Raw genomic sequence first — 26,331 nt, 5'->3', positions numbered from 1 at the left:
CTTAATCCTTGGTTCCCATGCCATCTCCCTCTCTTTGTTTAAATAAGCAGTCTGGGCTGGACACTTCTGGAATAATGACTGCATCCAAAACTTTCATCTGAAAGTGCTGACTTCATGATTTGTATCTGATTACTGCCAAAAAAGTGAGGCAGTCATGTTTTCCTTATATCTGATGGTTGGAGGGGCTGTATTTATTTCCGTGGTTTTGTTTTTCATTTATGTCATTATTTGCCAGCAATACACAATCATGTCCTTTGTTTTAGTTCAGCTTTATTCCCTTGTCCTCATGTGATACTGTTTTAGGCACAAAGCGTCCCAGTTTTTTTAATACTTCATCACTTATTAATGCCGCAGATCGTGGGATGAGGAGTTGTCAGCATCCTCATTTTTTCTGTATTGACAGATATAATAGCTGATTTGTTATTAAATAGCTTTTAAAGGATCTCTTCCTCTCTGGTTATATTTGTTTTTCCTAATTATTTAGTGTATTTCCCAATAGCTTATTTCCCTTCCTGACTCCACTTTTTTTGGGGGGGGGGGGGGAGGTGTGTGTGTTTGCCTGTGAGTGTCTGCTTTCACATTTGCGTTAAGTTTTCCACTTAACTCTGAAACTTTGAGGGCTGAGGCAGAAATGAACCCGATCAACATCAGACGTATCAGACCCCATGTGTTAATGTGCCCTCATACCTCTCTAGGAGAGGGCTTGTGAGGATGCCTGCAGGAGGGAGGTAGAGGAGTTTGAGTTTTGACTCAGTTCAGAGTACTGCCAGTGGGGATCTCCTGACAGCTTTGGCCTGGTGGTCCCCATTTGTACTGAATCACCAATGGTATTAATCACTGCAGCTGGTACTAATGAGGGCTACTTGAAAGTGAGGTCTATTATGTGTTTATGCACTACAGTTACTTGATTGCAGTGTAAATGTGCCTGGGTTTATGCTTGCACAGCACCTGGTGCGAAGAAGCCTTGCACTCTAATCAAGATCTCTGAATTCTGCCCTGGTATAAACAATTTAAGAAAAAAGAAATAAAAGAAGAATATCTTGATTCCAGCACTGCAAAGGGGCCTAGTGCCACACGGATGGGTGGGAACATGCACCCTCCTCTCAGGACTGACATACTTAGCTCACATAAGCACTTGTGTTCCTGTGGGGGGCACTTCCTAGTCTGTTTTAAATCAAAAGGCCAGATGGGCTGCAATCAAATAACTTGGTCTGCAAAGACTGTGGAATTTACTTCAATGCAGGTAAATGACAGCACCATCAAATTATATGACTGTAAACTCCCCTATGTCCTTGCATTTTTTGAAAGGTTTGGTTTACTAGGCAGCCAAACCCTTCCTTTGTAAATCTGTACCCTAGCATGTATAACAAGCTGCTTGGTTTCTATCTTGCAGGGGGAAATCGTGGTGGCTGGTGAGGACTGAATGGTCAGGCTGTAAGTTATGAACATGGTTTGGTGTTCAAAATAGTCAACAGAAGTCGACATGCCAAGCTAAGCACAAAGGATGTGTCTACACTTGCATCTTTCTATTGCACATCACGTTGATTCTGACACTGTAGTCTCCTAAATGACCAAATTGGCCATGGTTAGAGTTCATCATAGCTCTGCCTGGAGAATGCACTTGGCTTGTCTCCAGCCTGATGGAGAGCTGGGTCCTGGCCTGTGGTGAAGAGAGGACATGGCAATGATGTGCAAAGATCCAAGAGGTATGAAGCATCAAGTGCCATAGTATGATGAAGTCAAACTGAGAAATCCAAGAAAGTCTAAAGACAACTTCTCTGGCATTCTCCCTCAGGGAAGCTAGTGAATTTGCCCTGTTTCTCTGAACCTTTCACCTCTTTGGTAACATTAAAATCAAAAGGGACAGACAAAAGATAAATCAGGCCCCCCCTTCCATCCAGCTAAGTAAATACAAAGTTTGGAGCATGGGCTATCCTTCCTCTTGTACAAGCCCTGCTATTCCTTCTTCTAGAAGATAAAGGTTAAGCTTCTAAAAGCCAGCTTTCGCCAACCTTAAGACAAACCCTTCTTCTAGCAACTGCCTCTTCCTCAAGCCTATATGCGCTCATGTATTTCTGATTTCTCTGATGGCTGCTCCTTCCAAACTTGACCTTTTGTGACAGGTATCATAGCTGGGATGATTGCTCTCCTCTTTCTGCTTTCTCTGATTTGCATGCTCTTTGCATTACAAGTGGTTAATTACTCTGAAACTGTTGTAAAACGTTTGCATCTACACACGTGTGTATACACACCCAGGGATGAATCTGCTGCTTCTCCCCATAAAAATACAGCAGAGGTTTTTATACTGAAACTGCTCATATTTTAGGTGTTTTGGTATGATTTTTGTAATATTAGAAGGTTATTTTTGTAAGTGTAAGGAGAAAAAGATACAAAAGTATCAGTATGTTATCTCTGAAGTGTCTTATTTAGCAGGTTAAACCCAGTTGTTCACTGTGAAATCATCCAGAGAAGCTAATTTATATTCTCGGTTTCTTTTTTGAGGTTTGAATATGTACAGCTTTTCATGGTTTAAAAAAAATGTGTTTTTTTCTTATGTTTTTAAATTGCAGTTAAAGAAGCCCATAATTTGTTTCAAGCACAGCTTTATTATGCCAATTGCTTTTTGTTTTTCTTTTTTTTTTTAAATCCAACCTTCTGAATGCATTATAGCCTTGCTGTCTAGTGGGAAACCATATTTCTGTGAAAAAGTGCAAAACATGAAAATGTCTCTAATCTCTATGATCTCTTAGAGGTCCAGGAGGAGAAGGCAAGAGAATATCATGAGTGGAACAACACTCAGCCAGGTTCTGTTTCTGTGTCAGAACAAGCAGGTTCTAGGAAAGCCCCATTTGTTGTCTTTTAAATTTTCTTCCTAATGCCTAAGATTAGTGCATGAAAATTTCACACTGGGCTCTTAAGTAAAGGAAAAATTGCTTATTTGTTGGATACCTAAATATATATAAGAGGACCCTTTATTACAAGTTAAAAAAAAAAAAGGCATTATGCATTTAAAGTCTCTGGGGGGAAAAAAAAATCATGCCATTACAGAAATAAAACCAAAGATTCACAAAAGCTTTTATCATCTCATAGCTTCTGTTTAGAAAAGCATACCTATACATGTGTTTAAGTCCCATTAAGTGCTGTTCTAAATTGAACTTGTACATAATTCCTATTACTGCATTATGCTAATGGTAGTAAGTCCTGCAGCTGGCAATACCTAAGCGCTCACAGGCATTTAATAATATCCAGTAGCAACAACCAAAAGATCCCTTGCAGATGCCTGAAACAGTATAAGCACCTAGGCCAGAACAGAATAAGAGTTGTGAACTCCATTTCCATAAGGAAAACCAGCTAATAGGATCAGTATAGCAATCTCTTCAAGCGCCTGAGAAAATCTGAGATCATGCCACTAAGCGCTTGTGAGAAATATAAATGTGTTGTAAACTGTCTCCCATATATTTCCACTTTTTCTCCTCAACTTTCCTATTTATAATTAACACCTCTCTTTATCTTGTTCATTCTGAATATCTTTGTTCTTTTCAAGTTGAATTATTTAGTACTATCTCTTCCTCTCATTTAAGCTCCCTTTATCTCGTGATCCCCTCTCCTTTATACTGAAATCTCTGCTGTCTAAATGCATAATCAGATGACATCTGCTACTACGGAACTTAAAAATCCCAGCACATTCCCTAAAATAACTTAACTGTGTAGTTATTAGACAGCAAGGTATGTTGTGCAGATAAGAGGCTGGGTACACAAAAGAAATAGGCTCCATATGGCACAAAGGGGAGCTGACATCTCAGCATCAGTTACAAACCACGTAAGACTGATTGTTCACAGCGTGAAGCCCAGAAACGTCCAGTCCACTTCTGCATCTTTGCAGACATGAACACTGGTCGCTGCTCACATAAACAGTCCTGTTGATTTCAACAGATTACCTGTGAGCAACGAAGATTTGGTGTCACGCAGCTACGCATGTCATGAAGCTTTTGTATTATGCAGAAGGAAGCACAAGGGCCTTCAGAGGCAGAAAAGCATCAGGAAGCCCTGAGGTATGTTTGCAGTTGAACAAAAGTGAAAATTTGGTCATGTGAAATCAGAGAGAAGCTAAATTCTCATTCCTGTACTGTGTCTAAGCCACAGCTAAATATATCCCCAAATGGTTTTGTATGATGTAATGGAGAATACACACAACCATGTGCCAGACCGTTCTGAGATCTGGTCAAGTCCCATGTACCCATGTGCCAGACCATTCTGGGATCTGGTCAAGTCCCAGTGGTTAACTAGGATATGTATATTATCTGTATGGGAACCTGATGAGGAAAGTGAAATGTTGCAGGATATAGTTTTGGATGGCAGACACTGAATTGTCCCCCTCTAATACTGACCAAATGCTTCTATATGGATGACAAATTGCCTTATAGCAACAGTGATGCTGTCTTGCAAACAGACTTAGGATGCATAAGAGTCCTGCCAATTATACAATACACTTGTAGTGTTTTCTTCCTTCTTGTTCTGTGCTGGTGGGGCAGGGCAGGGCTTACAGAGCGCTCTTTTATTTAAAAGCAGGACCAATCTCACCTATTTCATCTAAGAGACGTATGTGCTTATCATGATAGTTGAAGAACAGCTTTTAAACAAAACCAGCTAAAATACCTTCGTACAAGTCTTTTGATACACAGCTTAGAATATCTGCATATGATTTTAGAGATTACAGAAGATGAGAGCCACATGAATCCACGTTTTGTAACTCAGTTGGCAAAAGACATTTATTACAAACTTCAGATCTCCTGGAAACAAATTGCTAGGCAAAGCATCCACCCAAAGCAACAGAGCCTTATTAAAGCTTCTCTCTTTCTTGAGTATAGACAAAAGTTAAGCTTTTTCTGTGATATCTGATGACCACTGGCAAACCATTAGGTTGTTGTTTTTTTTTAAAATTTCTTAACTGTTTTAAATCTAATACGCAGTGAGATAGCTCATCCTTCTCTAGAGAAGGAGAGATAAGCTTGGGACAGTGCACAAGGAGTGACCCTTTGGACGGGAAAATGAGAAGAATCTTCCAGAGCTTAGGACTGAGGTTTCTAACTTCTGCCAATTAGAGCTGCTGTGAGCAAACATCTGAAACTTGTTGGCAAAATGAACCTAGAACAAACTTGGGCAGTAGGCAAGATTAGAAATTCATAATTAGTATCCACCTGCAAAGAGTGAGAGGCAGGATTGGTAGCATGTAAAAACTATGATGCAAAAGCAGGGAGAGACTGCTGTCTTTACAGCAGGACTGAATTTTATTTGTCAGACTGAGTGTCCTCCGTACTTGCCCCTTCTTTGCAGCCGTCTACAGCTTCTGCAGCAATCGACGCTGCAGCAACTTCATTCACTGTGAAATTTGGCTGCTTCCGAGTGCTTAACTTTCGGCCTCAACAGATTGTCATTTTGCTTTTCCTTGGTAACAATGCGTTCCTGAATTGTGCTGAAGCTGTTTGTGCCTTCTAGCTCTGCTGGTGCAGAGTGAGGCCTCTGCATCGCATAACCAACCAGCGGGGCTGGAACCACCAGGCAGAGGGTGCAAAGCCTCCTTGCCCATCTCTGTTAGGACCTCCAGGGCTGGGCACACATTCACAACAAAAACACCAGAGGAACACTGGATACCTGCCTGGTCTCCTGCTGTGTTCAGATCAGAGGGCCTATGCTCTTGCTAGCGTGCTTTCAGAGCCACATAGGAAAAGATCTAAGCACTCTGGTCTACGAATGGTGCAGATGAAAACCACGTCGGAGAACTAGGGACACCTCATCCATGAATGAGTATCCACACAAAGATTTAATATAATTTATATGATAAACATTAACTTTACATCTTTAGCTGATTCATCTTATCCTTCCTGTGCAGTAATCAAATCCTCCAAGTAATCAAATCCTATGCTCGTTATAATCACAGCTTGCTCTAGAACAGCTGTTATGCATTTATTTTCTCCCAAAACAGTCAACCTGTAGCAGTTGCACAGGCAAATGTGGTGAGGTTTTGCAATTTGGCGCTCATATCTGAGAAGAGATCAAGGACCAACACGTACTCCAGTGAACTTTAGTAAAGCAGCAAAATGTATAATTGTTTTAAACCGCACGTTTTGGATCGCCTTGTGGGTGGGAGAAGGCGCATTCCCTCCATATTAAAAAAATTCAGCTATGATGTATACGTGTTTACACAAGTGAACCTCACAGGACATATGGCAATATATGCCTCCTGAACTAGCTGGGATCACAGCAGAGCTTTGAGCTATAAACATTTATTTACTGGGTAGCAGAGAGCAGAAAGCGTATGGCAGGGCTATTCTTTGAAGGCTGAATATATCCACAGAGACTGCGAAGCATAAACTTACCTAAATATTTAGAAATCACACAGCAGAACTGTTGTGTGTTTGAAACCCGCCAGAACAAGGCGGCTGTGGCAGCACCGGTGTGAGCAGCTGTGATGACGGAGCGTTTCATACTTTACCATTTCCTTGTTAATGTGATTTAGAGCGAGGGGGTCGTGGCCAGGCAGAGGCTGGGCTAATGAATCCATCGGGGAAGCGGAGACAAGAGGGGAATAGGAAATGGAACGCGCAGGTCGAGCGCCGGAACGAGGTTTCTGTGACACTCCGTTTCAATGGAAATGTATTTAACACTGAAATAAACCCACCGACCTCCGCAGAGGGAATCGTCTCCGGTTTGGGAGCCGGCTCGTTCGGCAGGTGCTCACGCACGGCGGCACGGGACACGCACGCGGCGGCAGGCAATGTCGGCAGGTCACGACAGGCGTTTCTCTTCCTGCGGGCAGGCCGGGTGCCTTCGGGTCTGCCCAGACCGGACGGGCAGCCGCCTTCCTACGGCAACAGAGCGGCACCGGGCTGAACTCGGAGGCGATGACGAACCACCCCGTCGTCGTGCGCCGCCTCGACGGGCCGAGGCGCGTCCGCGTGCGTACACGCAGGCGATAATGTGGGCGACACGGCACCCGCCGGCCGGAGCTCCTGGCTTCCCGCAGGACGGGCTGCAGGATTTTAACTGTCCGTATTTTCACTGCCAGCAGCCTCCTGCCAGCCCCAGACCCGCGCAGCTGAACCGCCGCCACGGAGATATCCCGCCTCCCGCCCCGGCTCCGCTACCCCCGCCTGACACGGGTGGAAGCGAGCGGCGGGGGGGTGCCCACCCGCCCGGCCGCCGGGGATCGCCCCCCGCTCCCGTCTCCCTCCAGCCCGGCCGGCCCGCCACGCGCGCCCAACGGCCGCAACCGCCAGCTCGCTCGCTGGCGCGCGCGCCCGGCCGCCCGCCCGCCCTCCCTCCCTCCACGCGCGTCAAACGCCGGGCGTCACGCAGGCGTTGTAATGTACCAAAACGGCGCGCACGCCCCCACCGCCCGCTGACCCCGGCGCGCCCGCCCAGCCCCACGCCCGCAGGGGCCGCGCCGCCCGCCGCCACCGGCTCTGGGGGGCACCGCTCCCCGGCCCGGCCCCCCCCGCCCGCCCAGCAACGGCGGCGGCGCCGTGCCGTCTCCCCTCCCCACCTCAGCTCAGCTCAGCTCACCTCAGGCCGCGCCGCCGCGACCCGCCGTGGCCGCCGCCGCCCCCGCCTCGGCGCGGGGATGCAGCGCGGAGCGGGGGCGGCCGAAGCCGGCGGCGGCCGAAGCCGGCGGCGGGTGGGCGCTGCGGGCAATCGGGCGCTGCGGGCGGGCGGGCGGCGGCGCGGCGGCTGCGTGTCTATTAGGAGGCGCGTGGTAGTGATGGCGGCGGTGGGTGAGACTTTTCCTGTCAGCGGATCCGGCTGGTCCTGCCGGCGGGCGGTGGGGCTGCACCCCGCCCCGGCGCTGCGCCGTGCTGCGCCGGGCGGCGGGGAGCGGCGGGGCGCGCCATGGGGCTGCTGGAGCGCCTGCGGAAGGAGTGGTTCATCCTCGGGATCGTGCTGGTCATCGCGGCGGCGCGGCTAGAGCCCGCCGTCGGCGTCAAAGGGGGTGAGTCCGGCGGCTGCCCCGTTTGCCCCGGCAGCTCGGCGGGCGGTGCGGGGCCGTGCGGGTGAGCGCCGGCGGGGGGTCCCGGAGCCGCCGCCTGAGAGCTCTGGGGGGGGGGGGGACCCGGCGGGTACTTTGTCAACTCCCGGCGGCGCCCGCCCCACGGCGCCTTTGGGTGCTGCGGGCCGGGCCCGGCGCTGCCGGCGGCGGGGAGGGGAGCGGGCCGCCTCGCTGCTGGGCTGCGGAGGCAGGGGAGGGAGTCTGCGGGCCTTTCTGCGGGGCCCCCGGGCGGAGGGTGCCGGTCCCTTCGCTGCCGGGGACGCTGAGACTTGCTGGGGTGCTCCTCGGCCGTCAGGGCGTCCGCTCAGAAAGTTTTGAAAGTCGGGTTGCCCCGGGGCTGCAGGAGGGCAAGCTGCCGGGCGTAGGGCACAGCCGAAGCCGCCGGCCCCTCCTGTGGTCCCTGCACCTCCAGCAGGCCCCCTTCTCTGCTCCTTGATCAGTCCCTGCTTCTCAGGTACCCACGACGTATTTTTCAAGGTGTGTTCCTGCGTGTATCTTCGCTGGGCACCGTACCAGTTGCTTGAGCGATGTCCTGCTCTTTTTGGGTTAGTAGTAATGAAGACCGGGTAGCAGCTGACTTTGAATGTACTCCTGTTAAACTAAGTAATAACTTCAGGAACTCCGAGGTGGGCATAAAGTCACTGCGGTTCAGTGTACGAGTGTCTGCCATCTGTGAGCTTCTCGAGAGGTGTAGCTTAATGCGTACTGTGTTGAAATTTCAGGTGCTGTATTTCAGCCAGGTGGGTTTTTTACTTTATAGTAACACACCTGTATTTTAAAGATTAGGTTTTTGTTCCCTCATACTTCCTCATGAAAGACGAGGGAAAACGGTGAAAATGTTTTTGTGCAAAATGGTGTCAAACGCTCAGAGTAAACAAATTGGAAGAAAGGTCTGCCCTTTTCTAAGCAGTGAGGTCTTGTATGTTTCTTGTAACAAGAGCTGATGGAAATAGCCAGTGTTATTTTAAAATAAACAGTGGTGTATCTTTAAGTGTAAATGCTGGCAGTATCTTCTGGTTAATTTCTATTGTAACTGCAGTTCTAAATGTTCACAATTTTCAAGAACAAACTAAATTTTATATCTCTTTTTTTTTTCCTAATTGATCTCTGAAGATTTAAGAAAAGGGATGTACAACACTTGAACAGAATTCCTTTAGCAATTCCATGTTATGGGAGGGGAGGAATAATCTACTTATGCTTTTTGCATAGTTTTGTTTTTCTTTGTTGTTTTTTTTTTTCTTAACAGAGCTGAAATTTGAGGATAGACAGCCTCTCACTGAGGAGCCAACCTTTTTCCCCCTCCCTTAGGTTCTGGGGAAAAAGAAAGCGATTTAAAAAATATGGCTCTGAACACTTGCTGTGGCAGCTAAGGCTCCCGTACTTCATGGAGTTCAGGGTAGGCAAATTCCTGCTGTGCAAGGATCCCTTCTAACATCTGCGTGCTGTTTTGCATAGGTGAATAGGGCCCACTTAGAGCTTCTTGAAGGATCCATGCTGTGTCTTCAGCAGACCTTAGACACAACTTCAAATTGATAGTATCAGGTGGTTTGTCCCTTTCTGGTTTGATTGTTGTGATTGTTAGCAGCAACGTGGGAGATCCTTTTAAGTAGAATATGAGATAATTTTTCCTCAGCTTACTTCCTGCATGGAAGCACTATGATGGAGCACTTCATTTAATTATCCTACTGCAAAGAGATGTCAAGCTTTGACATGGTATTGTTCCTGGGACAACTTGCTTGAAAAATGTTGTAAGCATTGATTGAAACTCGTGAGCATGTGTTCCCCAAAGTGGTATCCTTCTTCTGAAGCTATGTGATCTCAGTGCTCATTTTAAAACCAGAAAAAAAAAGAGGTGGGTGGTGGGAAATATCAGCATATGATAAAACCTTAGTTTGTCATCTTCCAGCTGAAAAAAACATGCACTGTAATTTGCAGGGCCTTACTGAATAGGGTGGATGGTCCAGCGTCCATACCAGTGGAACATTGTGCCACAAATAACAAAGATTTGTGCTGTTGCCACCTTCAGGGCATAAGCCAAGCCCTTTTTGTGTGTTTTCCTAGTTGATGAATGAGCCTATTTAGTTCCTTTGTGAAAAGAGGTTTCCTGACCAGTCTTTTGCACAAGAGATGAAGGGGATCTGTTCTGACCAGAGTTCCCTGTGCTCCAGTGAACGTGTGGTTGCTCTAGTGGTAGAGGTTTCTCCTGTGTAAAGGAGTTCAGGCAGCCCAGTGAAAAACCCTAAAACAGAAAAACTGAGTCCTGGAAGAACCCCTACCTTAGCCAGACTAATGCACTGCCTGTCTGCCCAGTGTGTATATGCATGTACATATATGCTCTAATCTTCTGAAAGATTAGAAAAATTATATAATTATATATAAAAAATATAGTTTTCTCTATAACTATATATATTTATGTAATTTTTCTGTTTGTTGTTTTTTGTTGTTCCCCCCCCTCTCCCCGGCTATTCAGTTAACATGCCATAATTTTGCAACTAGCCATGTGCTTTGTTGCAATTTTAACTCTTGCATTTCCTGGCTTATTTTTACCTTATACTTCATATAGGTTGTTTGGTTTATTTTTTGTATTTAACACACATGGTTTCAGTGTCTCATCATCTGAGTCCTCTCTGAGAGCAGGATTTGGGTTTAAATGACTTGAGATGCAAATTTGATTAGACTCAGTGTATGATCAAATCCCTCTAATTTAAGGATCATTGACTTTGGTCCGGTGTGACCATCAATGTATCATTCATCTGAGAGAGCAGAAAGGACCTTCTCTTCTGGAGTGTCGAGTAAAGGCTTGCTTGTTTGCTGCTGCAGTTTTGCTCGTGACAACTTACTGTCACTTGCAGAGTTAGGATATTACTTTGGTCCTAAGTAGACTGCTAATATTTTCTTTCTGATATAATAACTGGTTGAATGCTTGTGAAAAAATGAGTATATACATTTTGTGCTTGGTGGCCTCTGAAGGCAAAGTGTATTAAGAGAATTCATCATTTTTATAGGAGTGTAAAAAGTATTTTATTTTAATCTTCCTGAAAAAACTGTATAAATATATACAAATGTAAGCCTTTAATATAGTGGAATCCTTGGAGGTGCAGGCATCTGCCCTTGCTGATCTCACTGCAGCAGTGTGTCTGCAATGTGTTACTGTGGGGCTGGAATGAACCATTTTGCCGTAGCCCTGTTGTGGGGGAATAATGCAGAATTGTATTGCCCCAAGGAAATCATTGCAAGGTAGGATTTTGTTTTCTCTGTGCAGGCAGCCAGATAGGTGTGTGTGTTGTGGAGGAAGAAGTGAGAGGTAGATGTGTGGATGATATCAATGGACCTGTGGGGGGAGCAGCTAATATTTTTATTTGAGTGTACAGTTTGAGTTTGCTGGCACCGTAGGGATACTCTGATGACAGAACTGTGAAAAAATCCCTGTTTTCACGTTTCCAGAATTTACCTGTTGGTTCCCTGTGGCCTGTAATCACGGCTGCCAAATTTGTATGACATCATACCTCACTCTCCACTCACTGGTTTGCTTTTATTTAAGAATGAATAGCATGCTTTCTGTAACTTAATAGAAACCCTATTCTTTTTATTAGAGGCTTTAATGATTCAATTGTCTCCAGGTATTTTTCTAAGTATTCTCATTTACTTTGATGTAATATATGCATTTCATTATCTCTTTGATTGTATTTCACTTTGTTCTCTATGTCTGTATTTTTTAGGACCCTTGAAACCAGAAATTACCATAACTTACATTGCTGTTTCAGCTATATTCTTTAACAGTGGACTCTCCTTAAAAACTGAGGTACTGTAATTTCTCATTGCTTCATTCTTGTTTTGCTTTAAAAAGTTTTGTGTTGCTTTTGATCAGGTTTGAATGCAATTGGAATATTTAATTACTATGCTGTTGTTGATGCTGGGAGAATGGCTAACAAGAGAAGATAAATATTAGACGTTTATGGAATAACCCCTCACTGATTTCAGAAAATTCTTCACAAAGTAGTGAACACGATGAGAAGGACAGTGTGAATAAATTTCACCCATCCATAGAGGGTGGGTTGCTTGACTTTGCAGGGCTTTGACTAAATGGAAGTGCTGAGCACAATTTTGAGACTGGATTGACACCCTGGATGTGTCCTAAACCCAAATCAGAGTGAGACCTAGGAGCACACTAGCACCTGCCTTCTGCCACCCCTTCTGCACCTTGGCTTCCCCACTGTTCAGTTGAGATACAGGCCAGAAAACTGCAAATCCTAGGGTAGAACTTTGTAGGGAACTAGGCAGAGAGGGGCTACGTGGAGTCTCCATGCCTCTGCAGGACACGAAGAGAAGGTGTGAGCTCTCTGTACCTCTCTCCTTCATCTCACCTGCTGGTGTGCTCTCTTAAGTAAAACTGTTTAGGCTAGTCACTACAGGATTGATGCAAGCAAAGATCTGGTGGCTCTAAGTTACCACACTGGGTAGGCACAGGACAGCAGCTAGTATCAACACAAAAGGGTTCCTCTGCAGATGCAAGGCCAATATACAGGTACAAAGTCTTGGCAATCTTTTCCTATGGTATTTAGTTGTTGACAGGTGAACTTCAAGTGCCTACGCTCTGCTGCGTATCACAGACACTGAGACTCGTTTCAAATTTTGCGTCACATTTTTTAAAGAGGAACAATCTGGGAGTAAGGAGAGATGAAGGGGAGAACCTCTTAATGATGTGTAAAGGTGCCATGGAGAAAGGAAATGAGGGCTATGTGCCAAGAAGAGAAGGAGCAGCCAGAGTTGAAGTGAAACACTGCCTGTATCTGCTAGTCTAGTGTCTTGATTCCTTTTACGCTGTTGGCTGGGCTGACAGGTGATGTCATTCATATGTTGTGTGATACTAATGCCTAAAAGAATCATCATGATACTGTCCAGTTATCTTCTGGGAAAACTGGGATTTGGATGAACAGCGTGCATTCAACAACAACAAAAAAGTTTCTATACCTGTATCGTGGTTATAGTGATAAAGTTTCAAATGAAGGTGGTGTTTGAACTGATGGCAGCCCTCTCCTGTGTCTGCTGGTGGTTCTGGCCCTAGGGCTTCTAGTTCTGCTGGGACACAGTATAAGTGAAGTGAGTAACTTGAGTCAATTCTGTAGTAGCTATTTAGAGCCTTGTGGTCTTATGGGGAAGCACCATGTTATCTGTTTGCCTGGGATGGTAATTAATCCTAATGGAAATAGGCTGCAGAGAGGCACTTTCTTCCACAGAGAAGAGGACCCGAAACACAATGCCTGAGTAGTACTAATGGAGTGGAGTTTTCTGCTTTCAGGGTTAGGAATCTTTGCATGCAGAGAAAAAATGTGAAACTTCTTTCCCTTTCAGTAGTTTGTATCCTTGAAGCTTTATATTTGTAAAGCAGCTGTGAGTGAGAGTGAAATCAGTAGCATTATCGAAGTCTTGATTAGATTCTCAATGCTACTGTACGTCTAATTTTTTCCAGTTAAGGTGACGTGACTGACAGGTTCCTGAGCAATGTGTCATGCCCTACTTTGAACTTGCATAACTTCTTTTCATCTGTGGTTCCAAAAGCAGTATATTGACGTAAATGAAGCTTTTACAGGAGCTGATGTTTATTTCCAGGTAGCTGATCTCAGATTGCTTTGGAAGCATCAGCTAGGACAGGTGCTGTACATCCAGCTTTATGTTCCATCAAGAAGCTAAGCCTTTTTTGAATTTGTGCCATGGGAGTAGAAGATAAAGAGGAAGAAAAACATTCCACTTATTGTACCTTGTGCTATTACTTTCTAAAATGTATGTTAAAAACAATTCTTAAATATGTTAGGAGGCCAGGTCATGATTTTATTAAAATACTTCAGGGCATCTTTTAATTATAAATGAGTAATAATATAATTATATATAATACAATTATAAATAATAATGTAATTGAGACACAACCTAAAGTTGGTATTATTAGTTAATATATCTTTTTATTGGATTGCAAAGTAGATAGTTTCTGCTTTTGTCTTTATTAGTTCTTGACCTGTGTGTTGCCTCTTCTACCTTGGATAATACATTAGTTAGATTGAAACCAGTATTTGGTATGCGTTATGAAATGATAAAAAGTTGTGTAAGTGTTAATGGAGGCCTTCTGATAAATCTGACTGTCGTGGTTTAACCCCAGCTGGCAACTAAGCCCCACACAGCCACTCGCTCACTCCCCCCTGGGGAGAGAATCAGAAGGGTAAAAGTGAGAAAATTCGTGGGTTGATATAAAGACAGTTTAAAAAGTAAAGCAAAACCTGCATGCGCAAGCAAAGCAAAACAAGGAATTCATTCACCACTTCCCACTGGCAGGCAGGTGTTCAGCCATCTCCAGGAAAGCAGGGCTCCATCACGGTTACTTGGGAAGACAAATGCCATCACTCCAAACATCCCCCCTTCCTTCCTCTCCCAGCTTTATATGCTGAGCATGACGTCATATGGTCTGGAACATCCCTTTGGTCAGCTGGGGTCAGCTGTCCCGGCTGTGTCCCCTCCCAACTCCTTGTGCCCCCCCCCAGCCTGCTTGCTGGTGGTGTGGGGTGAGGAGCAGAAAAGCCCTTGGCTTTGTGTAAGCACTGCTTAGCAATAACTAAAACATCTCTGGGTTGTCAACACTGTTTCCAGCACAAATCCAAAACATTGCCTCATACTAGCTACTGTGAAGAAAATTGACTCTATCCCAGCCAAACCCAGCACATTCTCCACCCCTTGTTCCATACCATTTATGCCATGCTCAGGTCCCACACTATCCAGTACATCCCAATTAGTCACCACCACCTTTCCTGTCTCTTGATACGTACACACAGGTATCATTCCCTTAGTCTGTGTGCCATCCCTATAAAATGTCTGTAGAGTTGATTTAGTCCATGACTTTGGGCTCTGTCTGTTATGGTGGTCACTCAGGACAGGAGAGGTGGTGTGCTCTGTGGAGTTATTGGGCACCAAAGCCAGCTCAGGTCGGATCACTGCTGCACTTGCACTGCTTCTTGTAAGGCTTGGCCTCCATTGGTTTGGGTGGTTCCTGCTGTAGTAATTCCTACAACATGCAACTCAAATCCTGGGTTATAACAATTTAAAGTTATTTCCATTACAATCTCCACCCCTGGTCCCTTCGAACCGGACCACTGGGTTTAACATTGCAGTGAACTCCTCCGCTTGCCCCTGTTCCGGATTGGACTTATCCACGGGCTGCAGTCCCTTCAGGGTGTACCTGCTCCAAGTGGAGCCTTATCTGTGACCCACGGTGTCTCCAGGGGTATACCTGCTGCGGCACAGAATTATCCACAGCCACAGTCACTCTGAGGTGCGCCTGTTCCAGCGTGACCTTCTCCATGGGCCACAATGCCTTTAGAGATATACCTGCTCCAGCGTGGCCTTACCCATAACTAAACATCCCTGTGTTATCAACACTGCTTTCAGCACGAATCCAAAACATAGCCTCATACTAGCTGCTATGAAGAAAATTAACTCTATCCCAGCCAAAGCCAGCACACTGACAACAGAAATAGCTGATGCTTTTTTAAGATTACACTTCTGGTTTTATCTGCTATGAAAGTGCATGCTCAAAAAAATTTGCTAACATACATTCAGAAAGCATTTTACAGAATAATTGGCAGCATTCAGGGAGAGCCTGTCTGTGCATGGCCTTGTTACATTTTCAAATCTAGAGGTGACTGAGGTCCCCTTACATTTGTAGGAACAGTCTGTGTGCAGTAATGGCAAGAACATTTGATTCCACCTTAATATAATGCTCTTTCAGTTTTCAGTGACTGGATAGCTTGCTCTTTTAAAGCAAATGTCTCCTGTAGGGCCCCAGAAATTAAATCACATGCTTGAGTTATCCATTTCAATGAGGAATTTGGCAAGCCACTGAAAATACTGTTTGCTCTGTGTGGGTATTTGCCCAGAGGAGTCCAGCTATAACCATCTAAACACGGCTGGATGGCAACAGGGACCCACGCTGACCAGCGAGAGGCTAGGATAAGCTCTCTAAAGGGTCTCAAATACTGGGAAAGACAAGATAACCTGTTCTACCTGGTGTGCAGAAACAAAGTCATAACTAGAAGCTTCCAGTAACTTTTCTGAGACTTCTGCTTTTCTGAGGGCTTCAGTGACAGATGTATTTTGGGACAAGGCCTTGTAGTTTGCTTAAGAGGGTGAAGGCTTTTGCCTCTGTTCTATGATGATACAGTCTAAGGAATAACTATTCTAAAAGGCAATCACTAGAGACATTTTAAAGACTGGTGATTTGGATCTGCAAAGACCTGTTCCACTAATAGAGCATTCCTTCATGTGTTAGGTTGGCTGTGTTGTAATCGCCTTCCTTGCTCCCTGGAGGGTCTAACCAGTCTTTCCCAAGTTTTTGTCTCGGATTTTGCTTTTGAAAGTATCACACAGTTTTCTTCAAAGCAGCTGGTTTTAAGGTGTTTTCTAATTGTAAAAATATTAAATTAAAAGGGCACTGCTGTATGTGTGATGGTGCCTAGATTGGGTGTGCCTGCATAGATTGGTCCACTAGGAAATCTGGGGCTGCAGGTGACTTTGCAGTAAAGAAGGGGGAATTAGCAGCTTTGCTGAAAGAAGTCACTTGCTTTGGTTTTTCTCAATTGTATTATTTACTTCTAAAATGTACACTTTTATATAGGTATTTCCAGGTATCTTTTCTTCCCACACAGGATGTGTTTCTACTACTAGACTTTTTTTTTTTTTGCTTTCTTTTTGAGATGAGATGAAATAGTACTACGGTGAAGCTATTCATAGTGCCGTAGGTGCTGTGACAGGTTATGTGTGAAGAAGGCCTGTTTTTTTCCATGCAGGGTCATACTAGCCTGCTTAAGAGCTTTTTTTGTTTAAAAAAAAGTTGTTTCATCCAGTTAACCAAGCACTGAATGTAATGATACTTTCTTGGTAAAACTGGATCAAGATCTATGTTTCAAGTCCGTATTTTGTATAACTTTAAAGATAGGATATGAACAGATTTGTATTTTTTTCATGGAAGGTTTTTTCCCCCTAACTCAAATTTGGGAGATAATTTTATTAAGAGAAATAAAGTAACAAGAACACGGTGCTGAATTGCTAGTACTTCCAGATGTATAATTACATCAGTGTGCGTTTGGATGGTCAAAAAATGCAGTATTTGATTGTTTCATAAATGTTCAACTGTTTTGAAGCTGAGAGAGGGTGGCATCTGAAGATTGGCTGCTGCATTACTGTACATGGAAATATACTTTTTTATATTGTTCCTTTTTTTTTTAAATGCATCTGGCATGTCACATAGCTGGAGATTCCTAGCAAATTAGGTTTTGAATAAAAGTGCCATCAGTTCTTTTCCTGTTGCATTGTTTACTTGAAAAGAGTGCAAGTTGTTTTGAGAGAGAGGAAAGGGAATTTTTCTTCTCAATCTATGAGAGTTGACATGAGCTGAAATGTACAAGGCTTTTTCCTTGTACTCAAAAACTGTGTAGAAGATCCTTGGAATGCCCGAAAAGACAGAAGCAGACACAGCTAACTGAAGAGTTTATTGCATAAGGATACTTGATCACCTCTCTGGAGTGCTCTTACACTATTTAAAATTAATTTTATTTTTTTTTTCCCCCTCAGTCTCCAGCAGTGTTTTGCACTTAATTTCTCTGAATTTTATGGCTTAGCTTGTTATGGTCTTGGTATTCTTTTTTTGCTATTCTTCATCAGCCTAATATTTTTCTATAAATTTCCTATCTGTTGATACAATAAATAACCAAAATCTGCTACAGATTACTTTGCTTTTTATGTTTGTTAGTCTTTCCTTAAAAAACCCCACGACAAATGATGACTCTTCGTAATGTAAACATCCCTTTTTCATGGTATAAATGAGAATCACAGTTTGTGGCTCTCTTTAGACTAGAGAAACGTGAAATCATGTGGACACTACAAGTTTCCCTTCCTCTTGATATCAGCAGTCAATAAAGTAAACAGGCCGTCAGCATAGTTAACAGAGGTTTTGAAGCCGTGACAAAGTGCTAAGGCTGCCTGCTGAAAAGCTACTGTTATGAGAGCTACCCTGTTATTGAAGTGGTGGACAATTCTTTTGGAAAAATGCCCAGGAGCAGACAGAGCTTTGATGTTCTCTGGATATACTTCATTATTAAAGAGGAGATCAGATGATCCCTAAAGGTGCCTTTTTGACATGCACTCTCTTTGTATTATAAAGATGATCCTAGTTTTAAAAGCACAAACGTGATCTTACTTCAGCTGTTATGACTGCAACTTCCTCTCTTCTTTTTCTTTTGCAGGAGCTGACAAGTGCTTTGATGCATGTGAAACTACACCTTTTTGTCCAGATTTTTACACTTGTGTTCTTCCCAACAGCAATATGGCTCTTTCTACAGCTATTATCAATCACACCTATAAATGAATGGCTTTTAAAAGGGTATGTTTAAGCATAATGGAGTTAAATATATTTGTAGCTGTCTTCTTAAAGGGCTGCTTATCCTGCAATGGGTGTTTTGACTTGTATTGTGAACAGATTTTGCTGGTTGTTTTTATGCTTCAGCATTTTGCTGTCAAAAATACAGAACATGCACAAGATTATCCTTTCAGGAGCCTGGTCTCATTCTTAGAAAGTCTGGTCAGTCAGTTTCACATGTAGGGAGCTTGCAACAGGTTAGCTTTCTGTTTCACGAAACACAGCTGAAGTGCTGTGCTGGGTCTCAAGGAGGATGGGGAGGAAAGAAAAGGAATGCTGAAGGAAAAACATAAGCTGGTGAATAAATACCGTGTGTGCTACGTACTGGTGTTCTGTTCTGTTTTTAAACAGTCTGTATTGAGCATCTCTTGCATTTGTCCACACTGGGGTTCAGTACCTGCTCCTAGCTAATTTATGGAAAAAAAAAAATCCACCCAAAAAACCCAGTAAAGTTTTTGTAGGAGGAGAACTTTGAGGTAAGCAGAAGCTAAGTTACCATGAAAACAATATGTTTTACATCTTTGGTGTGCTCTGCCAATGTGTGCTTCCAAAACTGCGTTGATGGTGCGGTAGTGATAGATGTTATGAAAAATCCAAAAAAATAAGAAGCTTTTTTCAGAATCAAAGGTCAATACCTAGCACCATGCAGCTATACTGGCATGTTTGAGTGCAAAAATCAATTCTTTTAGAAAACTACTTAAAAAGTCCCCATTGTTTCTTACTGCTTGATGGAACGTTGCTTGGTGAGAGTTCCCTATCTTAAAAGTTTAATGATAAAACTGCTCATGTTTATGTTTTTACAAGGCAGTTTTTAAGAGGCTCTCCAGGTGTTCCACCAAGTGTGAAGTGGTCCAGATGATACTGAGAAGGTGAAATTGAGATGACGTCATTTGAAAGTTAGCACTGTTTAGCTTAACAGTATTAGTACATCAGAGAAATAACAAGGTTGCTATACAATGTCTGTTTGCATTTGGCTATTCATAGTAAAGGTTATTCTTTAAAGTAAAATCATTGGGAAGTTTTTTCTCGGCTAGAACAGAGATATGATTTTCCACAGTGAGCCAAAATTCCCACCTAATCCTTGGGAGTCTCAGTTTCTGAAGTGAAAGGTGCAAGAGATTTTTGTGGGTTTTGCTCCTTGCAGCACTTCTCATCCCTTCTTTCCTATGACTCTTATGCCACTTTGGTTCTTGGTGTTGAGGAGACATGATTTGTTAGATGCACAAGTATATGTGTATGTATATACCCACACACCTGTGAAACTGTGTCTAAAACCACGTGTGTATTTTTAAAAAAAAACCAAACACTTTTATGTGTATGTCCCTAAACGTGGAGCCTAAATGAGCCTCGTTTTTCATGAAGGTGTGTCTGAGTTTTACCAGTGAGCTAGTTTACTTCTGTATGTTTCAAGCTGCCTTGCAAGCCCCTGTTCCTTGAGTACTGTTTCTGTTTTGGCTGTGTTTTATCTTTTAGTGCAGTAACTCTGTTGTATTGAGACTTCATTCAACGAATGGTCAGATTGAGGAGTTTAATGAAGGTGGTTTTGTTTTTTTGTTTGTTTGGGGGTTTTTGTTGTTTTTTTTGAAAGAGTGCTTTCTTGATAAATACTGCTGTTCAGGACATGCTTAGAGCAGCAGCCATTGTGTGGCTCTGAAGGCATCCACTGCAAAGGGAGCCTGATGGGAGCTATGCAGGTGCAGAAGATACTGAGCTCTCCCCTGATTCTGCGATAACACGTTTTAAAGCAGGTACTTGCATGTCTCTATAAGGGTATGTGAAAGGAGGGTGAGGAGCCAATGTGAGGAACTGCCTGTGCCTTGGCCGCTCTGTGTAACCAGAAGTTCATCCTAATGCCCCACAGCTGTAGTTTTTATTCCCTAGAAACACTGAAGTAACCTAATGAAAACAGTGAGGAGCAAGACAGGCTTTGGCAAAGTTACTTCCTCATCACACGTGTTTAGCACAGCTTGTAGTGGGAGCTAGCTGATAGTCCTTACAAAGGCCTGGAAAAATAGGCATGTGCTCCCAAGGGCATGCAGCACCCTTTGGCAGGGTGGCTCCCCAGGGGACTGTAGTTCTTGGTTACACTCTACACAAAGTTATGGCTAAAGGGCACAGTCAAGCCCACAGTTAATTTCCCGTCTTGCTTCAGAATGAATGGTAGATTTTCCCATCCTCTATAATGGTCTGGTTTGCTGTAAGTGTTGAGAGGCAGGTACAGATGGTACCAGCTTTTCATCTGTGTTTCTACAGTTGTTTGTTTGTTTGTTTTCCCCCCTGCCTCTGTCTGGGATGATATTAGGAGGTTTGTTGCTTTGCAATTATTTTGAAATATATAAAATAGAGGAGAAACTGACATCATCCCAAGCATCTTTTAAGTTAATTTTTCTTAACTGACTAGGTTTTGCATTGACAGCATCCCTTTGAAAAGGAGCATGAAGCAGGTTATTAATGTTTGCACAGGTTCACCTCTTCTGCCACTCTTAGTGTATAGTGTTTACAGCACAGCTGGTAAGGCACAAGATGCAAAGACCTGGTACAAGATACGGCCTTGGTAGTTCCAAATCTAAAATATGTGACTTTGGACCCTGCTACTCGGTTGTCCGTAATGTATCAGCAGAACAGGTATTATTTATCGCTCTTCAGCAAATGTTTGGACCCCTGATGTTAATGTTTACAGCATGGCCTGAAGAAGTGGGACCTTTCAGTTTGTTGGTTGTTATCTGTAGTAATCTGCTGGCCTTTAGAGGAATTTGTTTGTGTCTTGGTAGTATTGTGTGTAGTTGATACAAAATTGACACAAAGGAAAAAGTTCGCAGGTACGTGTTTCAACACACCTGATTAAAAGTATTTCCATTTAGTGTGTACCATTTTTTTGTAGATTTAATATTTTCATATGAAGAATATTTAAAACCATAGCTTGATAGTGATTTTTTTTTTTAATTCCAAATGTATTATTTTAAATTTGTGAGGCTTCACAGAGATTGTATTATTAAACCTTTCGCTTATAGTGTGGAAAATACCTGCCAGCTGAGATGAATGGCCCTGCACACATTTCATACCTCTTGGATAACTTTGAACTTAATCCACCCCTTATTAGTGCAGGTGAGAAGTTCAAGGAGCTGGCTGCCAAGAGACCACATAGAAGAGAGATAACAGTATCACGACCGATGTAGGGGATGGACATCAGAATCGCCATGTGTTTGTCTGCTGTGTATTTTTGTATATATTTCCAAACTTTCCCACACCAGTTCTTTTTCCTGTATTTCTTTTCTTTTCAATATGAGCTTACCCTGCTAAGTGCTGATAACTCTCTGCTTCCATAGCTTACTTCACTGTAAGCTAAAGGTACTATATACTTCCAAGGTGGTGCTTGGCACTTTGTGATTGGATTTATATAATGCTTACATTGGTTGCCTCTTTCCTTTTCCACAGTGTCTGTAGCTGACAAACTGAATACCGTCATTGTCATTTACCTGTTTCTTCTATTTAAGCTTTTTGTATATTTGCAGCATATCAATTGCACTGTAATATGCTCCCTATTGTTTGGATTTAATACTTCTGTTTGCTACAGCTTTTTGACACTGCGTTTCTCAGGGGTGGACTAACACAGTTACAAGCGTGAAGTAGTTCACCACTAGTAATTGATTGTTCTGAACTAGAATACTGTCTCAAGTTCCAATACTTGAAAACATATGTAGATTCCAGGCTTTTGGGGATTGCGCAGACTATTTTATTCCATGCCTTACTGTTCCTTCTAAGTCAACACACTTTTTCTTCAGAAGCCCTATTTTACTTAGCCCCACATTTAATTGTAATCTATTGTGGTATGTTCTTGTTGTTTCTAAATACACATTTGATACAACTAATTTTTGTAATAACCAGTTTTTGTGGACTGCCTTTGAAAACAAAGGACAGCTCACCACTTTTTTTCTTACTTTGCAACAACATTTACTATATATATTGATAATTTTGCTGCACAAAAAATGGAAAAAATGACAGATAATAATAATAGTGTATTTTAGACTTCTAAAATGTAGGAGAAAGCTTTTGATGTTTTGATTAATGGAAGTCAGGTGATTTTTACCAGGAAGTGAAGATGTGCATAAAAATTAAACATTTGATGGACTTCTGGTGTTCAGGAAATAAAAAGCTTAACTGTGGGGTTTTTTGTTTGGTTTGGGGTTTTGGGGTTTTTTTTTTGGTAGGCATTGATGAAAAACAGTGTAGTGGGAACTTGAAATAGTGAGCATGGTTCTTCTTACTCTTCTACTTAGCAGTGAATGTTTTTATCACTGAATGGCTTTTTCAAGGAAATAGGAGTTTACATCCTTATTTTCGTTTTCTCCAAATAGCTACAGGTATCTCGCAACACACTACAAACTTTACTATGTCAGGACACTTGACGCAGTTATCTTAGTGATAGATGTGTAGATCTCTTTGAGAATGGTAGATACAGTACTACAGATGGGGAAATGGAGTCACAGAGAGGTTAAGTGTTTGAGTTTTTAAATGGTGACATGACTCTTCACTGTGGTGATTGGTAAGAGATGGCATAGAAACCCTGCCAGCTGGTGCAGGGCTGTAACTGTGATGCAAACTGATTGGGTTGCGCAGGTGATAAGATGATTGTTTCTACTTAGCTATTTGGTATTTTAAGGTTTTAGGTTGCATAGTGTTTGCCTCATGTGAGGAATGTAACATTTGTTTTTGTTGTTTTCAGCTTGCAGACAGTAGGCTGCATGCCACCTCCTGTGTCTTCTGCAGTAATTTTAACCAAAGCTGTTGGTGGAAATGAGGTGAGTTTTCATTTTGCTTTTGAATGCTTTTTTTAAACAGAAATTCAAACAAATATTTACTCAGGATGAACTTATGTGGCAAAACACTGACTGCAGTGTGATGCTATTGTGCTTTGTAAAAAATTCTAGAATTAAAGCTTGGGTATTGTGTTGGTGTCAAACAAAGGAAATAGTGATATGTTATCTGCTGGTATTGGTCAAACTGAAAGAAGCTTAGTTTTCTGAGGTGATAGAAATTATTGTTCGGAGATTTCTACTTGTTGCTGCACTGTAATTCGTAACTGTATAATGTTCATATGCTGTGTACTGGTTATCTCATAGACTGTTAGCTTTGTGTTGAAGATCTGCCCTTGCAGGGATTGTTTGGATGGTGTTTAGAATTAAGAGGCCCAATGGTAGGAGTTCCTCAGGCTTGAAGCTGCAAATGTAGCAAGTGAGATGATGGAGACAGAAACATTAATTTAAATCTTATATTGTTGTTTGAGACTGCATGAAATGAAAATTCCGGGAATGTGGAGTTGACAGTGATGCAATGCAAAGTTTTCAAAAGATAGGAAATGCCAGAATTGAAGTTGTTTGTGCAAACTCGGTTAGGTCACATATTTCTGCCTTAAAATGGCATATGCTGATGCCATTTCAGATACTTTCTTTATCCACAAAACACTTGCTATTTTCAGGAAGACTGGGTAGACAGCATTTAGGAAATTAATCCAGGTGTGCTAATTAATGAGGTTGTTCCCTTTAGATCTGCTACTTCATAACTGCTGAAGGTGAATGAGACCTAGTAGGTGAGGAAAGGAGAGAATAACACTAAAAGAGATTGGTTTTAGAGCTAGGGCTGTTGGAATGCTCTTCTGGAGGGTTAGAGCCAAATCTTAATTCAGCCGTGGAGCTCCTGTGTGAGGTTGGGTGAGTCACTTCAACCACATTTTTTAAATATGGCCATTAGTTGTGTACTTCTCATTTTCTGAGTTCAGACTCTTGGGACCGATTAATGTCAGCTTTGAAAACACATGATAGCACTGAAATAGATTGAAGTCGTACTTTGTACTGACAAAGTGCTGTTTAATTGCTCTATCCTCTGAAGAGAGACCCAAAGCATCTCAAGTCAAGCATCTCTAATTACAGGCAATCCTGATGCACATCACTGTCTCCCAGTTTGCTACCTGAAAACAAGATTCATAAAATTGTCCATTGGAGGTGCTGTGGAGTAATTGGTATAAGGAAATAATTTGGGTACATAATAGTGATCAACAGAGAAATGAGAAGTTATCTACTTAGGATTCTAGATGTAGGTGCTGTAAACTATACAAAGATGCCACATAGTGAACAGCGAGGATGAAATGAAGTATTGAGTAAGTGCTCGTTCAGTGTTAGCACTGTCTGTCCTATCCTTAGAACAAGGAAAAGATCCTCTGGAAAAAAATAAGGTGTGATTGGTTAGTTGAAGGCAGTAGCATATAGCATTTGTGTGCAGGAGTGTGAGAGGTACTTTAGTTTCGTGACCATTAGAGTTCACTTTTTTTATGGCAGTATTCTTCTGGGGTGGTAGGGGTGTGTGTATTTCATACCAGCTGAAAACCAGAAACCTTCTATCATGTGAGGCTTGTGTAAGTAATTGTATAAATCACTGACAAAGTAAGCTTGAACCTTTTAATTCTTCTGCACCATACTGGTGTTGGAGGAATGTAAAAATGCATACCTTGTTAGTGATTTTTACAGATAGTTGCTGACAACGGAGACAGAGTGAATCAAGAATTGGGTCTTGGGAATTGAGAGTTCTCAGTCAGGCTCTAGGAAAGTATGCAAAAGAGAAACACCCTTTAAACACGCTCAGTGTAGACAAAGTGTGGGGCAAATTTATTGCTAAACTTGACCAAGTTTCCAATGCAAACATTTTTTTGGAATTTGATGCTTCTTTATTGTGCAGACTGTTGTTAATTTTTCTTCTGAAGAACAGCAAATCATATCCCTCATGCTAGGGGAGAAGACCCTCTCGCATTCCTCCTTGCCAAGTTTCACCTAAGCTGTTATTGATATATTTCTCTTTTCTGACACAAGCAGAACAATGCATTTTTTCCCGTTTTAATTTAAATCCGTTCTGATACATGAAGAATTTAAACCCGGGAGTCAACTGGAAATATAAGTGATTGTACTGTGAGAGCATTTGTTCATAATAATGTCTCTTAAACTGCTTTTGCCTCGTCAAGCGTGTATCCCTTACCTAGAGAAATTGATTTGTCTGAGGGTGTATCTACACTGCATAATGTAATATGAAGATAAATGAGCTTGCTCAGAAGCAATATAGTGAGGAAGCTCCACATGAGCTAATTAGTCTGAGACGTGTCCTGCTGCTGTAGAGTACAGGCACACCCTCAATAAGTGCTCTGAAGACCTCTTTGGATTTCTTGAAACACAGCACATGAGCTGTGGTAGTTGACTGTTTTATGACAGTATAGAGGGGTTTAGGTTTTCTTTATCTAAGTAGAAATGACTGTTGAATGTCAGTTTGGACTTGGGTTATTCTCAATGGAATATCAGGCGCTATGGCATGGTAGAAGTAGTACTCACTTGGGGATGAGGAAGCATGGATTCTATTTTTAGCTCCATCATTAAACTGTTGGGTAAACCAGAGTGGGGTATGGTGTCTCTGGGGTTAGCAGTAATGGATAATCGCAACTTTGTGAAGTGTTTGAAGATCGGTGCTGAAAAGCCTTATGTAAGAGCTATATTTTATTGTTCTGGGACAGGGTGATTTAAGTATTTGGTCAAGTGCTTAGAAAGAGAGTCTACATCATTAGAAGCTACTTGGATGGGGGATTTTGCTGCATATCAGTTGGAAAATTTGGTTGTGAGATGATAAAAGGAATACATTTTTGTTAATCTTACAAGGATCTGTTTTTTTTTTTAATTCATACATGCCCGAGGGCACAAAAGAAAATGTTCTGCTTTGGTTGGCTAAGTAAGGTGTGATCACCAAAGCTGATACAAAGAATTCTGATTAAACTGTGCTCATTGTTGAAAAAGTTGGT

At 42.6% G+C, this 26,331-nt stretch overlaps 1 protein-coding gene across 7 annotated transcripts in view; it reads left to right on the top strand.

The window, feature by feature from the left end:
- Positions 1 to 7,752: 7,752 nt before the first annotated feature.
- The window catches only part of SLC10A7 (solute carrier family 10 member 7), a 156,341-nt gene continuing 137,762 nt past the window's right edge, over positions 7,753 to 26,331 (top strand). For 2 of the 7 annotated variants that reach the window (XR_011324163.1, XR_011324169.1), the window contains exons 1-4: positions 7,753 to 7,987; positions 11,764 to 11,846; positions 18,328 to 18,464; positions 23,224 to 23,299. Coding sequence is in view for 5 of the 7 variants with exons in the window: in XM_069780358.1 (XP_069636459.1) it covers positions 7,888 to 7,987; positions 11,764 to 11,846; positions 18,328 to 18,464; positions 23,224 to 23,299 (396 nt within the window). In the remaining 2 variants the exon portion in view is untranslated. Of the gene's footprint in view, positions 7,988 to 9,290; positions 9,441 to 11,763; positions 11,847 to 18,327; positions 18,465 to 23,223; positions 23,300 to 26,331 lie in introns of all 7 variants that reach the window. The other 5 variants (XM_069780366.1, XM_069780358.1, XM_069780328.1 and 2 more) reach the window with 5 other exon arrangements.

This window comes from Haliaeetus albicilla, chromosome 1, assembly GCF_947461875.1.
Source record: "Haliaeetus albicilla chromosome 1, bHalAlb1.1, whole genome shotgun sequence".
In the NCBI taxonomy this organism is placed as follows: domain Eukaryota; kingdom Metazoa; phylum Chordata; class Aves; order Accipitriformes; family Accipitridae; genus Haliaeetus; species Haliaeetus albicilla.
Note: the sequence above shows the minus strand (reverse complement) of the source record. Positions and strands in the feature narration are given on the sequence as shown.